At 41.1% G+C, this 17,157-nt stretch overlaps 1 protein-coding gene across 2 annotated transcripts in view; it reads right to left on the bottom strand.

The window, feature by feature from the left end:
* LOC131105952 (retinoic acid receptor gamma-A-like) overlaps positions 1–17,157 on the bottom strand; it is a 49,287-nt gene that overhangs the window by 17,379 nt on the left and 14,751 nt on the right. The window contains exon 2 of one of the 2 annotated variants that reach the window (XM_058054517.2): positions 16,019–16,300. In XM_058054517.2, the coding sequence (XP_057910500.2) occupies positions 16,019–16,187 (169 nt within the window). In that variant the 5' untranslated portion in view covers positions 16,188–16,300. Of the gene's footprint in view, positions 1–6,500; positions 6,810–16,018; positions 16,301–17,157 lie in introns of those variants that run through there. The other variant, XM_058054518.2, reaches the window with a different exon arrangement.

The following is a 17,157-nucleotide window of genomic DNA, read 5'->3' as shown; positions in this document are numbered from 1 at the left end:
ATTTCTCCCATAGGAAATCACACACAAGACACATTTTATTATAATAAATATATATTCTACATATAAAATGTGTAATAATTGAGAATGTAGAAATGAAATGGCTAAATGAACATGTAACATCCCTTTTACCTTTACGGAAGTCTCTTTTTGGCGAAGACGGTGATGAGCGGAGCGGGGGCAGGGGGAAGGCCGAAGCGCATGAAAAGCGGGACAACATCGTACTTGATAACGTGGAAGTCAACGAGACCTTTTTTTTCCCCCTAAGAAAAATGCGTTTAGGCTGGACTAAATTTTATTTGACATCGTTTCTACATCATAAAACTCAGGATGGAGTGTTTAATAACTTGTCTTATGCAAGATTATGTATTGTACATTTATGTAAGATTCGTCAATCATATCAAATACTGAATTTGAAAAAAAAAAGTTTAGTAACGGTAACAATGTACCCCATTCTAAAAACGCTATTTTATTTCAACAAAACTTGAAATCTGCACATACACGTACGCTTCCCAGCAAGCTTTGGAAAAAGTTGTTAATATTACATATTTAATGTTGTGTAATTTGTTTTTTTGTCATTCCATGTAGTATGGGTCGTTGCCTTGTGTGGATTTACTTTCTTTTATCTCTTCTCTTGGTTCTTTATGTGACACCATGAGTACGGTTGGTGTTATGCGTCGTTACCCCCATCCATTTGACGAGCACCTTCAACAATGTTGGACTCATTAGAAAACATCACATTCATTTTTCCACAACATAAAGAAATTCATGTGCTGGACGGTGATTTGAAAACAATTTTTCCAAGTAAATGTTTCGCTACCAAAGTGCCCAGAGGCACGACATCAAAAAGTTCAAATGCAATCATATCAATTTTGCCATCCATCATCTATGCTGCTTATCCTCACTGGGGTTGTGCCTACCCCACCCTGGACTGGTGGCCAGCCAATCACAGGGCACATATAGACAAACAACCATTCACACTCACATTCATACCTATGGACAATTTGGAGTGGCCAATTAACCTAGCATGTTTTTGGAATGTGGGAGGAAACCGGAGTACGCATGTACAGGGAGAACATCCAAACGCCACACAGAGCTGGCCGAGGGGAGATTCGGGGTTCACCCAGATCTTCCCGACCTCCCGACTGCGTGGCCAACATGCTAACCGCTGTACATAATCACCACCATTCTGACACCATCTTTGATGTACCCAAGATTCCAAACAGCACCAAATCAAACCAGCCTTATACTAGTTATTTGAAAAGGAATTCATTTTGAAGTCTTTTTAGGACTTAAAAAAAGCATATTTCAAATGATTAAACTGGCATTTAAAGGGGAACTGCACTTTTTTTTTTAATTTTGCCCATCATTAACAATCCTTGTGTGAAACATGAACACATATTTCTTTCCCTTTTCTGTGCATAATAACACGAGAAAACAAGTTAATAGGAGCTATCTTACAATGCTGTCATTGGGATTGGGATGAAAACCTCGAACAACATGGTTTGATGTCCATGCTGTGATCATGCATTAACATGTACACTCATGATAACATGGAATAGTTGCAGTATTTTGCCGTATTTTGCCGACATCACTTACCTGTCCTTGGGATGGCTGTGTCTTCCAGCACAAGACGTGTGCTCCAGTCTTCCGGTAAAAAATGCTGACGGCAAACCAGCATCTTGTTGAGTCTTGTTAATCCACCAGATAAAAATAATTTTTCATGTTAGCCGCTACAATAATAATATCGCTGTAGTTGATTAATATACAAGCCAGTTATGTACATGGACCAATTTTGGTGTTTTTGTTTTTGGAGTTTTTCTTTTTATGTGAGGGCTTTAGCGTCAAAATAGGTATTTACCATGACATCCGTTGGTAGCTAGCTCATATTAACTCATTTTCTCACATTAGAATACACAGAAAAGGGAAATAAATATGTGTTCATGTTTCACATAAAGATTGGGAATGATGAGCAAAATAAAAAAAAGGTGCAGTTCTCCTTTAAAGAGTTCAAATCCAAAAAAGGCATGACTGACTATTTGGTAGTGTCGCCTGAAACTTGGTATGGCTGTCCAGTCTAAAAGTCCAGTATTAGAATTGGAAAAAAAAGAAAGCCACAAGCTGCCAAAATGATCAACAAATAGAAAATGAGGTACGTATTAATGTACATAAATGTCCATCAAGTATGAGTGTCACATATTAAACAAATAAATACAAATCTTGTTAGCATTCAGGATTTTCCAGTGAATATTAGCCCCAATATTAAAAATACACAATTGAATTTATAGCCGCAGGAATGTGTTTTGTCACATTGATCACCTTTTTTTTGTCTGAGAAAACTAACATGAATAAATTGAAAATTAACTTATTTTTGTCACCTTCTCGAGCAATGTCAGACAATGCCTTAGCTCTCAATGAAATGTCTGACAGCAAATTCTTTTGGAAGGTTTATGACTAGATGATGTCATATAAAAGCTATTTGCTTCAAAAGCATTCCAGTGAGCCCCCCCCCTCCCCCCATCTATGATACATCCATAAATGATCATAAATGTTTCATTCCACCCAGAAGAGAGACGTGACACTCTAGCAGAGAGCAGTGAAGTTTACTAACAGTACGAGAAAACAAACGTTTAGAATAGTAACTAGTAGCATCATGGTGGTGTTATTAATAATAATAATAATAGCATGCAGCATACTGTAACTGTATGGAGTCTAAAGGTATGAATGACACAGGTGAGTCAGCGTTTCTCTTCAAATAGACAAACAGGTTATTCCGGGACTCTTCCGGTTGATCACTTTTGTTTGTTTGAAAAAAAAGCCCAACGAGCTGAACGTGAATTACCAGCAAATCTTTTGTTCTATCGCTTCTAATTCTGCCATTTTACTGCTATTTGCTTGTACTTTGTGGATTATTTCCAGCCATTCTGATGACTTCCACTGTGGAATGTGACGGTTTGATGATTTGGAGTTTTGGTATTTTATTTCCATGATGAATGGTGTGGTTAATCATTAAGAACGCGTCCTTCTATGACTTATGCTGTACATTGCTATTGTGGTTTAGACCGTTCCTACTCGCCAAGCGTGCCGTGCTTTAGGTGGAAAGCGGGCCCAGGCACGGTACGAGTGCGCTGAGCACGAGTGCGCCCTGAGGCTGACATCTGGGAAGCTCCTACGTGAGCGAGTCCAAACAGGCCTCGCTGTGGTGTTTGTCAAGGCGGCCGCTCGTCCGTCATCGTTAGGCAACGCTATGGACTTGGCAATGCTCGATGGCCGACCCTCCTAATGCCGTAAATACGCTCCAAGTTTGACAAGTCGATACACGTTTTTGTTGCCTTAGCGGTTGTCTGTCATCCGCCGATCAAAACCATCATTTGTATTCATATCCATATCAAGGGCAGGAAGTGCCAAGTGTAAGTCATTGTTAGCTGGTAGCGACCCGCCGTAACTGAGCGGGTTGCTACCAGCGAAAAAAGACTTACATTTGGTTTCCCGTTGCTGTCCACACATGAGCCCCATGAGCCACCGCTAACGCCGCAGTGCTTTCGCAAACTCGAAATTCAGAACGTCGTCACACAACACAAGCAGGTCATTTTGCTGGTTGTTACGCTGGTAGACATTGGCACAATCAGATGGCCAATCAGATCGATTTCTGCTCCAATTGTGCATGCACTTAAAATACTGTTCAATCTTTTGGATTTTGAATGCACTTTTTGCACACAATTTGTTGTGGATTTTATGTGATATATGGAATAATATGGATAATATGGAAACAATACCCAATCGTACATGTAATAAGGAAAACTGGTACGGTAAGACACGCTGGTCCCATTTTGTTTCTTGTGCTTGTAAAAACCCACTTCAGGGTTTTGCATCAATTTTACAGGAAAAAAAGTTTTTAGAAAAATATTACTGTTCTGGTCTTTGCATATCATATTTTCATCTTGAACCGCTTGTCACGCAGACAGCATATTTTTTTTAAATATTTCAACTTTCTTTGAAAATAATGGAAAAACGTTCTTTCATAATATTATGACTTTATTCCCAAAATACAGTCATGTGAAAAGTGTTTTCCCCCTTTCTGATTTCTTATTTTTGTCACACTTAAATGTTTCAGATCACCAAATACATTAAAATATTAGTTGGTGACAACACAATGCACTTTTTATATGACATTTTTTTATTTCCAGCCCTTTTTCAAAAGACAACCCCGTAGTATCAGCTATTTTAGATGATTTTGACTGATCTTTCAAGGCACACAGAATATTGTGTTCAATGGTTATGTAAACATGGAACATGACTATAAAAGAATGGAAAAGTTCTACCTTTCCATTCTTTCATAATCAGCGGTCAAACATAGGTACGTTTTTCAAATTTTGAGCTAAACCGTGTATGTGCTCGTGTGCTCGTGTGCACGTGTGCATGCATTGACGTTTGTCTACAATGCGTAACCTTCTACATGCTACACTTCTCCATGCTTTCCCACGTCCTTCTTCCTGTCATGTGTGGCTTTTCCATCCACATGATCTCTACTGAGCTCTTATCCAATGCACTTCCACCACCCAGTGGTCGTTTGTATGTGTTAAAATGACCTCTTTTAGCATCTCAGTGTTGGGATTGGGCCTTTGGGTTTATAAAACTGTATAAATAAACACGTCTTTGGTACTGAAGAAAACAAAAAGAAAATTGAGGCTCATCTCTGTTTTGCCAGAAAATATCTTGATGACCCCCAAGACCTTTTGGACAATACTTTGTGGTCTGATATCATACCGACAGTAAAATATGGTGGTGGTAGTGTGATGGTCTGGGGCTGCTTAACGACCTGGAAGACTTGCTATGATAATCTGTTGGTGACCTCAAGCCCCAAACCACCTTGGGTTCTGCAGCAGGACAATGATCCAAAAACACGCCAGCGAGTCCACCTCGGAATGGCTGAAGAAAAACCAAATAAAGACTTTGGAGTGGCCGAGTCCAAGTCCTGACCTCAATCCTATTGAGATGCTGTGGCATGACTTTAAAAAGGCTTCATGCTGGAAGTTATCGCAAACGCTTGATTGCAGTTGTTGCTGCTAAGGGTGGCCCAACCAGTTATTAGCTTTTTATTTGTTTTATTATTTTTTTTATTATAATATTTATTATTAGGGAACATCCCTAATAGAGAGATTCATTTCAAAACTGCATTTTGTGTTCAGTTGTGTTGTCATTGGCTAATATGTACATTTGTTGATGATCTGAAACATTTAAAGGTGGCAAACAAGCAAAAAAAACCTTTAGTTGTACCAAAAGAAGAAGAAACTGAAGAACCAAAGTGGTCTCATCGTGTTTTCCATGACTGTATATGTATACATACGTATACATATTGATGTTGATGGTTCGCAATTCAGGGTCGTATTTCTCCTCTCTTGTTGAGAAGAATGGTATTATTACTTTTTGGGGTAGCAGGTTATCATTTCTTCTCGCGTGGAACGTAGCAAAACGTACTTACTTTTTCCGCAACCCAATTTTCCAAAAATGAAAACTTTATTTGTTGCTTTGTTTCTTTTCAGAATATTAAAAAATCTTCTTTAATATGTCAACATTATGCTACTAAATTACATTTTTTTTTTTAATATTTAGATTTTAGTCTTTTTTGTCAAATTCAATTTTTTTGAATGTGCCACAGGCTCCAAATAGCCCTTGAACCGCACTTTGGATACCCATGAGCGAGAGTGTCAGGAAGCATTGGTGCTAGTGACCTAATGACCGACTGTGACCAGGAGTGGACATTTCCACCAACCGTATAAAACCCTGTGTCATGTACTCGTGTTTGTAGTATTGAAATGGGCTTAGGTTTGGAGTCAAGCTATGACCCAAGTGTTTTTTGATGATTATTTTAAAGGCAAATGTCTGTAAGCCTAAAAAAAATTGTCATTCCAAATTTGGGCTCGGGCCCCAACACTTGGACAGATTTGCAGATTTGGACCGCTCGCTTTCAAGAGCGTCCAAAGCCCTGCGTCCACTCCAAATGGTTCAAAGACCACAAACCACAGAGGCAAAAGTGTGATAATGTGCGGCCGTGATGATCTTAGCATTGTTAAAGTGCCGAAAGTCAAACGCGTGCATGACTTTCTCATAGGAAAATCACAACAGCGTGACTTCAAGGCCTGCCGGCCTTCAATCTGTCAAAGCTTGTTTCTGTGGAGACATTGTTTTGTGGACTACAGCTGCCAGGTCAGGTCCTGCATTGTTGAAAGCGGCTGTCAATCATGTGAAGTCATTCATAAAGAAAACAAACACGATGATGTATAAACGCGCGCTCACAAAGCCCCCGCTAAGCACACAAACAAACGGACGGCGGGGTGAGAACGGGCACAGAGCATCCAGAGGAATCTGCCTCTTCCTGTGCAGAGAGCGCCGTGATAACACACAAGCGGCTGCCCTGATAAGCGCACACACACACACACACACACATATACACACAATGGGTGTGATGGACAGAATGAGGTGGCACCACAGAGTGTACTCACACTGGAGGCTGCCAGTCCCGGCCCAGGCAAAAGGGTCCAGGCTGGAGAAGAACGGCGGGGCCTTGGCCAGCATGCAGGAGCCCTGTGCAGACACATCGTAGCGTGGCCGGGGGGCCAGCCCCAGAGCCTCCATGCAGTCAAACATGCCTCCAAAGTGTTCACTCTTCAGCGCTCCTCCTCCTTTCTGCTCTCGGGTCACTTGTTGGTGCCTCAGCTCTGTGTAACTGATCTCAGTTCCCCTCTCGCCAGCTCTCTGGGCCTCTCGCTCTCCAACCGCATGAGCACAGAGGGGAGGGGCGGGGTCCGGGAGGAGCCGAGGTGTGTGATTGGCCGCGCCGAAAACCCCTCACTTTCCCTCCCAATCCACTCCTTCAACCTTCTCCAGACTCCTATTTCATCTTTCAAGGCAAACCAGCGTGCTTTCATTTGAAATATTCTTCTTGACTTGGCTTTCATTTTTATGCAGTGACTTCAGAAAGAAATGCTGGCTTTGGTCCAAACACAAACAAAAAACGGTCGGGAGGAAAACAGCGAGGCGTACCGAAAAGCCAAATGATGATGATGTCCTCTTCACCGTACACACGTTGGACAACCGTGGCTCGGGGAACTCGATTGAATCCGCTTCAGAGAAACCATCCTAATTTCAATCCTAATTCATCCGGCATCATCTTGTTTCTTCAAGTCTAGGTAGACCACAAACTTACAAAAATGTGACAGAATATGATATTACTACCATATTACTACCATATTAAAAAAAAATACACACTTATATAGAAACTTTAAAATAGAAATATTAAATATAAAGAAAATATACAAGAAATAATATATAAAATAATTCAACTATAAAGAATGCAATACTCGGTTTAAAATGAACTCCTGTTAAACATTTGAATGTATCTTAAAAAGCATTCTGGAAGTCCAAAATAATAACAATTATTCATATTCATCATAATAATATAATATTGTCTTAAATCAAAACTGATACCCAGGCAAGATTAACTTCAAAGTCCAAAAATACCAGAACATAACGTATAATACAAGAAAATCTTTCCAAGAACCCATTTTGGTTCATATTCTCCACCTTACTAGAAGTCATATTCCATGTTTTCTTGCAGGAATAAAAACATGTTTCATGTATTTTCCGATGTGCTGCACACTGAAGTCACGTCTTTGTGTTTGGCTAACTCATTCAATTCCTTCAATCAGGTCCGAATGGATTAAGTTAGCAGCTTATTGGAGTGTGTGTGTGTGTGTGTGTGTGTGTGTGAAGCGACACATGCGGGCCTGCAGTGTGAATAGTTTGTATACTAGACAGCTTCACTCTCCTCCCTCCACTCCTCCCTTTCCTTCCCTCCTTCAAGAGGGATGAACTCCAGAAGAAACCCCCACTGGGGCTACAACACACACATACACACACACACACACACACACACACACATGCACACGCACATGTGCACTCTCCCAAACATGTCATGCCTTTGGCTTTGTACACAATAATAATTCTTATTTTTGTTTGTGATTCTTTCCTCCCCCCAGAGTGAATACATTTATTTGTGTTATTATTTGCAAGTTAAAGGGAAGCTGCGCTCCGCTTCACACATCTGACCCACTCTTTTTTTCTTTTTTTTCTTTTTCCCCTCGTACCTGTCTTTCAACATCATGGCCGGGCACACAAACACTCGCTATAATGACACACTGCAGGGAGCAGAGCGGCACAATAACAGCCTGCTGAGCTCTCTCCACACCTTGAGACAATTACCCTCCTCGTCTCCCCCTTTGGTGCTGCCGCTGCAAATACATAAGAATGTGGAAAAAAACAGCCTTGTTGTGTTTTTACAATCAAAAAACCCACACATGTTGCTTTCCAAACTTATCCTAATTACAGGCCAAACGACTCACCAATGGTCAGCAGTATTAATCCTTATTTATCCTCAGTGGAAGTGGACTTTCACTTGGGCTTGTACTGGACGCTGTTACCACATTCATGTACTGGTGATGCGATATCGGGATATGTCAGTGTAGTCTTGGGACCTCGGGAGGATGAAGGATCGAACCAGCAACCTTAAGGTCTGGAGTTTGCTTTATGTGTTAGTATTTCTTTTTTTAATTATTGTTTACAAAATTTGAACCTTATTTCTTCCTTTTCCAGAACAAATTCCTTCAAAGTGAACAATTCAAATGGAAAAGTGTAAGCAAACAACATATGGTTTGAATGAATTATTGGTAATTGATAAGGAAAAGGGGTCAAATTAAATACATTGAGACATGTTGAATTATGCAAATGTAACCAAAACCACTCCATGTTGAAGCATGTTTGAAACAAGTAAACCATAGCCTAGCCTAGCCTAGCCTAGCCTAGCCTAGCCCAGCACTTTACACAAATGCTTGTGGGTTCTTATGGGTTAAAAAGCCCCAAAGTGGTCGTTTCACATTACAAGTGTTCACAATCAGGTTCTTCAGCTATTCATCCCGTCGTCATGTCTGACACAAACACACAGAGCTGAACAATGGCCTCTCTCTCTTTTCTCTCTCGTAGAAGTCCCTGCAGCTCGGCCGCCAGATATTTGCACAAAGTCTCACTGCGGCCATCAGCCGGCGCACAAATAAGTCACAAATGTGAGGAGAGAGGCATTCATGAATGTTGGAATGTGCAGCCTACGGAGTGGCAATGGAAACATCTCTATGTGTGTGTTTGTGTGTGTTTGTGTGTGTGTGTGTGTGTGTGTGTGTGTGTGTGAAATGAGTAACTTGAGGCAGAGAGTGGGACTTGTGTGTTTTTCTTTGTGTCTGTCATCACAGGCACTCAGTTCAAGCTGACACACACAATTGTGCATCTGAGCACACACACACACTCACACACACACTCACACACACTACAAAGAACAAGATGGGACTAGGAAAGAACTACCAAAGGACTGGTAAAGCAACAGCCCCATGACTAGCAGAGGAACTACCAAATAACTCGTAAGATGGTGAAGGAACTTTCGAATGAGTCGTAAAGTAATGACTGAATGGCTGGTAAAGGAACAACCGAAGTACTGGTAAATTAACGACTGAATGGCTGGTAAAGGAACAACTGAAGTACTGGTAAATTAACGACTGAATGGCTGGTAAAGGAACAACCGAAGTACTGGTAAATTAACTACTGAATAGCTGGTAAAGGAACAACCGAAGTACTGGTAAATTAACTACCTAATGACTGGTAAAGGAGCTACTGTAGGACGAAGCAAGGGAACTACCAAAGGACTAGTAAAGTAACTTGGCACAGGCTACTTAAGGAACTTCCAAATGACTGATAAAACGACTCAGTGACTCAAAGGAACTACTGAAGGACTAGTAAAGTAAGACCCGTTTGACTATTAAAGGAGCTAGCAAATTATTGGTAAAAGAATTCCAGGAGGACTAGTAAAGGAACTACTGATGGGATTAGTAAAGGAAGTACCGAATGACTGGTAAAGAAGGACTGTATGGCTAGTCCAGTAACTCCTGAAGAAGTAGTAAGGTAACTGGTAAAGGCTCCCTAGAATGACTAGTAAAAGTTACTAGTAAAGTAACCCCTGAATGGACTAGTGAAGGAACTACTAAAGCACGAGTAAAAATAGACCCAATGACTCATAAAGGAACTACTGAAGGACTAGTAAAGTAACGCCTGTTTGACTATTAAAGGAGCTACCAAATTACTGGTAAAAGAATTCAAGGAGGACTAGTAAAGGAACTACTGATGGGATTAGTAAAGGAAGTACAGAATGACTGGTAAAGAATAACCGAATGGCTAGTCCAGTAACTCCCAAAGGAGGAGTAAAGTAACTGGTAAAGGCTCCCTGAATGACTAGTAAAGGAACTAGCAAAGGACTAGTAAAGAAACTACAGAATGACTAGTAAAGGAACTACCGAATGACTTGTAAAGGAATTATCAAGGTCGTCTTTTCGGACCTATGAATATTGTTACAATGTTGTATTGTGGTGTTAAAACGATGCCAACGCGTCAGATAATGGAGGTTTGCCCATTTGGAAGGGAGACCTGAAAGCAGTTTCAGATGGAACTGCACTCCCTGTTTTGTAGAGTTTTTTAAGAGTTTTAGCTCTAGGCCTGCCCCCTGTTTAGCTCTTTTCCCCGTGTTAGCAATGGCTCCCAGGAAATGATTGATCGCGTATAAAAAGCTAATTTTGTTTAGCTTTCCCCAAGAGGCAAGCATCAGCCAGAAGTGGTTGGAGTTTCTGATTCCCGGCCAACAAGGGAAAATATTCCATTCTCATCTGCCAACGGCACTTCACACGGGACCCCTTTGTGAACAGGGGACAGTACAAGTGGGTCTATCTGAATGTTTGACGGGGCTTCGACGTCTGGTGGCGTGGACACGTCTTGGTGGGGAAACGGCTATATACCATCCGGAAATCCTCGGGAGCGTTTGGGAGTGTGACCAATCACAGGCTCGGCCGGAGGCTTTACCTGGAGGAGGGTCAGGGTTGGAGTAAATGACAGATGGTTTGGGAGCGGGGCAGGAAATCCATGGGAAAACTGCATGAAGAGGTGCAGAGTCTGCAAGATCTTGAAAGCTTTCTATACGGGTTATCGCATACAAAGCTCAATACAAAGTGCTGGAAATGAGCATAATAGGTCACCTTTAAAGAGTTACTTTACTAGTCATGTGATAATTCCTTTACGAGTCATTCGCCATTTCCTTTACGTGTCATTCTGGAGTTCCCTTACCATTCCTTCAGGACTTTAGTAGGCCTTTGGTAGTTCCTTTATCAGTCATTGGGTTGTTTCTTTACCAGTCATTCTGTAGTTCCTTTACTAGTCAATCAGGAGTTACTTTACTAGTCCTTTGGTAGTTCCTTTGAGTCATTCTGGAGTTCCCTTACCATTCCTTCGGGACTTACTTTACTAGGCGTTTGGTAGTTCCTTCATGAGTCATTGAGTCGATTCTTTCCCAATCATTCGGTAGTTCCTTAACTAGTCTATCAGGAGTTACTATGTTAGTCCTTTGGTAGTTCCTTGGAGTCATTTCTTAACCAGTCATTCAGTAGTTCCTTTACTAGTCTATCAGGAGTTACTTTATTAGTCCTTTAGTAGTTGCTTGGAGTCATTTATTAACCAGTCATTCAGTAGTTCCTTTACTAGTCTATCAGGAGTTACTTTACTAGTCATGTGATCGTTCCTTTACGAATCATTCTGGAGTTCCCTTACTATTCCTTCGGGACTTACTTTACTAGGAGTTTGGTAGTTCCTTCATGAGTCATTGGGTCGTTTCTTTACCAATCATTCGGTAGTTCCTTTACTAGTCTATCAGGAGTTACTTTACTAGTCATGTGATCGTTCCTTTAGGAGTCATTCCGGAGTTCCCTTATTATTTCTTCGGGACTTACTTTACTAGGCGTTTGGTAGTTCCTTCATGAGTCATTGGGTCGTTTCTTTACCAATCATTTGGTAGTTTCTTTACTAGTCTTTCAGGAGTTACTATATTAGTCTTTTGGTAGTTCCTTTGAGTCATTTCTTAACCAGTCATTCAGTAGTTCCTTTACTAGTCTACTACTAGTAATCAGGAGTTCCTTTGCTAGTCCTTTGGTAGTTCCTTTGCGTATCCTTTGTATTCTCAATTGAGTAGTAAAGTGATGACCAAAGCACTAATAAGAGAACTACTGATGGACTAGTCAAGGAACTCCCGGATGACTAGTAACTACCAAAGGACTTGTAAAGCAGCTACCGAAAGACTGAATGACAGTATAGGAGCTACTGTAGTTACTACTCAAGTTATAGGACATTTCTAAACTAAAAACGAGTTGACATGATACAAAATATGCTTTGCTGTTTTGTCTATTGGTAAAAGCAACAAATATACGTATCAATACTTTGAACCAATTTTAGCAGTACTAACCATTCACCATCAGTGAAACAAATTAATTGGAATGTCAATATGTTATTTCAATACGCACACAACATTCCACATCGGATCACATGACAAATTTGCTGTGTGTGCATAACTCAGTCATTCCATATGTATGTGTGTTATTTCTAATTGCCGCTGCTATTATGGAAATGAAAACAGAAAAAAGAATTCTATAAGTGAATAGGCAGCAGGGAGCGTTTGATGTGGTGCACGTCTCACCAGGGAGAGACTCCCGTGGATTAATTAGCAAAATAATGAGAGATCACTGCAGCGGTATTTGATGTGGAGGAAAGGGCCGTGCGGTCAGGAGGGAAAGCCTCAGAGAAGCATTTCAAACAAGCAACACGGGACCTTGCCAGCGTGCCTGCAATTAATATTCCAAAAGGCAGCAGCCGTCAAGCATGTACTGCAGCTTCATAATGCTGAGCTTCGGACCAAGAGCACCCGCAGAGAACTGGCTGTCACAGTTCATCTAAACATTAGCCACTTCACATTGGCTGAAAAGCTACGTGAAATACATTGAAAGATGGTGCGTGATTTGAAATATTTATCTTTTGGCCTGTGATTCCCGACCTTTTCTCTCCCCAACACCCCAACATAGTTTTCAAAGGTGCCCTATCATGGAAATAATGTTCTAACAGCAATATGTGTCCCTCATGGACATGATATGGCCTCTACCCCTAGGTCGACCAATCCACCCCCACGTGTACACCTTTGTAAGGGAGCAGGCTTCGCTACAGGATTATATGCTAGGACTACGTTATGCTAGCCATAGCATTTCAGTATGTGGAATCAAACTATGGAATGGATTGAGAAAGGAAATCAAACAATGCACAACGATGAGCCAATTCAAGAAACAATGCAAACAGTTGATGTTTGCTAAATACAAGGATGAAGAGTCTTGAACCAGTCATGATGTGCTATATATATCACTATATTGACACTTACTATGGTACCCATTATGTCATTGGATGCTCATATCACCTCGTACTTTGGTACAAAGTGCATTATTAAAAAAAATAAAAAATACCTTGAACTGAATTATGGAAAGCAGGAAGTGAACAAATGTAACAGTTACTGATTGTAAAAGTACCAGATGGAGGGGTAGGATTTAATAAGCTTTGCTTCTTCCTACTCCTTTTGGACATGTGGAACTGTGAACTTATTATGGGATGCACTCAATTGGAATCTGATGCATGTTCAAATGAAATGAAACCATTACCATTACCATTATTTTTACGATTACTTAACCTTGAAGACCAATTCAGTCCCATTTGACACAAAAATAAAAATACACCAAATCTGATGGGATTCTTCTTCCACGGCCCCCTACTTTTTTTTTTTTACAGTCCATGAATGTATCTTGGTTGCATCATCTTAATGCTCATGTGTAAGGAATGACTTCACATGTCCGCACATCTGTCTTCATGCGTGCTGAAAGTATCAGAAGCAACATGTTGGAGATGTAATTGCACGCTGTGCGCTAGTAGCCGTGCTGAAATGTATGCTGCTGTAGGCTCTGTTCAACACACCACTGCAGATCATATGATAACAGCTGCTGTGGGAACACGCACAATGACACACACACACACACACACACGCACGGATTGACAGGCCATGTTCAGCATGGATCTACACTTTCCATGCACATTTCACAGCATCGTGACGCATGCAAAATGTTTGATTTGGACGGCTGCACTCGCTATCACCTCAGAGCCGCCTTGTTCTTTTTGCACCTCCATCCCCACAGGGAGGAGCGCCATGTGGCTACAAGATTATGCAGCTGGCCGGGACATGACTTCAGAATGACTGCAGCAGGCAAATGTAGGAGCAACACTCAGGTGGGTGTCAGTTACACATACTGTACATGTGTCTATTTATAACCACCACAGTAAATATTAGACAATGTAGGCCGGCAGACTGAATTAACTCGGCAGTGGCAGGACCACCACTTTTTGCTTTTATCTCCTACGTGTCCATGCCATCCTAATTATGCTTAGTATGTATTCATAACTGGACTGTAAATAGAGCATGTTAAAAACGTGCAACATGAATTACCTTCTGCAAGGTGTGCCTAAAGTCTGGGCATGTATATACATTATTCCAAAAATGTTTATATATAAAGCATGCATAAAATAATTATGGTCAAATCCATCCATCTATCCCATATACAATTACCATACAATTCAATAAATGAATTTAAGAATTATTGAAAAAATAAGAGATTAAATAATTCTAGCAGTGCAACAAATGAAGTTATCCAAAATATCTACAGATTAATAAATTGTAACCTTCATAACCTTCATAACCTTCAACCTTCATTTGGCTGTTGACCTTGGTTACTTGTCAAAGAGCAACAGCACCCTCTGTGCCTCAAGAGTGGAACAGCACCCCGTGTGGCTCACAAGGGGAGCTCATCATGCTTGAATTCAAAGATGATCATAAAAGCTCTCCCAAACGGAGAGGAATGCAACAATACGCGCAGCATCATGTGCGAGCTTATGAGATCAATCCCAAAACAAGATTGATCACATTTCATCTCAACAGAGGTTCTCTTTGTACAATATTGTGAAATATGCCTTATAAGTCTTTTTGTGAATCACTTGGAAGGCCGCATCAAGAAGGAAGAAGGAAGGTTTTTAACAATGGCTTTTCATCCACAAACAGGCTGTCCAAACTGTGCCATGTGCAAAAAGCAGGAGTTTTACAAGAATAGTCAAAAAGTCAAAAATTAAAAAAAAAAAATCTGTAAAATTAGGTTACTGAAAAAGTTATTACATTATGAGAATAAAGTCAAAATATTACAGGATTAAAGTCAGAATTATGAGGGGAAAAAATACAAAAAGAAAGTTGTTGGAAATATTTTTAAAAGAAGCTGAAATTGGAAAAAAAGCTCTTATTGTACAAAAATAAGGTCCAAATATGAAGAGAAAAAGTGGTACAACATTACAATTTTATAAGGATAAATTCACAATATCATGAGGATAATATGTTACTTTGTAGCTATCATATTATGGAAATCAAATACAAGTTCTGTGAAAATTTGGGAAAATGAGTTGCAATATTATGGGAATAAAGTCCAAATATCATAGGAAAAAAGTCACAATATTACACAAAACATTTTATGAAGATTATTTATGAATACCTTTGCCATAATGCATCCTTACTGTGTGTTTACGTGTGTGTTTTATCACACTTGAGCAAGTGAGGCGTACTGGCAGCACTCGTGCAGCCCTGCTTAACAGTAGACAAGACACCAAAAGACCAAAAAAAGTAGCGAGTTGATTATTTAAATTGACGGAAAGCGTGTTTGATGTGTGAATGCTGTGACGTCCCGATGGGGAAGACAATGCATGATATGCTGCAATGCTCTTATGACTCAATAAGAAAAGGAGAAGCGGCTCATACTCTGCTCCACAATGTCGCAGCACGTGCTGGAATTCACTTTTCCACTCCGTAAACCACAGCTCCCCAGCGCCTGCAGCACTCGAGCTGCTAGCCTAGACCACCAACATGGCTGACTGGAATGAATGTAGCTAATAAGTGGCTAATATTTCACCAACCGATGTCACCGATGAGCATGAAAGCCAATGAAAGAGTATTAATACGAATATGTTGATTACTCACACAATGCCGCCATCTCTTTAGGAAGGTCTGCCCCAAAGCGACCAAACAGGTGGCTGCTGGCCAGCAGGTCAAAGGGGGAGTGGCTCCTCATGGAGTTAAAGGGGAAGGGGTACATGGTGCGCGGGAAGCCGGCCATGTGACGCAGTTGGTGCTCCCTGTTGGTTGTCATGGCGTCACAAAAAGCTGGTCGGTCTGGCGAGATGCTGTTTCTCCAAGTCTTCTTGGCGGTCAGGTGACGCTAAGAGGGGTTGGTGCCATTCAGCCCCTCCCCTGGTTGGGATGCTGAGGACGCAAGAGAAAGACAGTGAGCGTATAAAAAGAAAGAAGAGAGAAAAGTCTTCTCTCCTGCTTTGTGTCATGATTTCATGCAAGAACATATGATTCCAATCAGCAAGAGTGTATTATAAAGGCTCTCTCTGTTCCCACTGCCAGCCTGCCAGCACCATGGGTGAAATTAACCCCTAACAGCAACACGCATACACGGCTAAGCCATCCTCATCGGGCCCCCACAGGAAGCTCGGTGCGTTCACGTCCCGCCTTTACTGTCTTTTTTGTACTCCCGCCGTGCCTCGGTGACCCGGTGGAAAAGTTCTACGAGGGCTGCCCTCTCTTGTTTCCCTCTCATTGCCCCCCTTCGGTGATTTCACGAGTGGGCGGGGCTTCAGTCTCTGTGGTAGAGCTGTGGTAAATAGAGCTCAGCCAAAGAATGTCTTGTTGTTTTGGGCCTGCTTCAGCATGCGATTCAAACACACACACACACACACACGCAGGCGGAGATCTGAATATACAAATGTCTTCCACCCAAGTACAAAGCATGATACTGATTCAGCAGAAAAAGAGCCCAAAATAGGTAGAGTGGAAATTTTTAAAAAGTGAGTTTTGGAGCGACTGCAGTAGATCAACTTATACCGATTTGAATGCAAACTCTTCCACATGTGGAAGAAACACACACACACACGCACACACACACACACGCACACCCACACAGCGTAGCTGTTAACAGGGATGTACTTCACATCTATGTTGTAAAAATGTCTTGCACTCTTCACATTTTTAAAAAGCATCGCTGCTGTCCAAAAGCAACGCAGCGCTTACTCTGAACAATCCACAAAACCTCCGTTAGGAAAGTTTTGATAGGA

Source organism: Doryrhamphus excisus, linkage group LG18 (genome assembly GCF_037039965.1).
Source record: "Doryrhamphus excisus strain RoL-2023G ecotype Guam linkage group LG18, RoL_Dexc_Guam_v1.1, whole genome shotgun sequence".
Classification (NCBI taxonomy): Eukaryota; Metazoa; Chordata; class Actinopteri; order Syngnathiformes; family Syngnathidae; genus Doryrhamphus; species Doryrhamphus excisus.
Note: the sequence above shows the minus strand (reverse complement) of the source record. Positions and strands in the feature narration are given on the sequence as shown.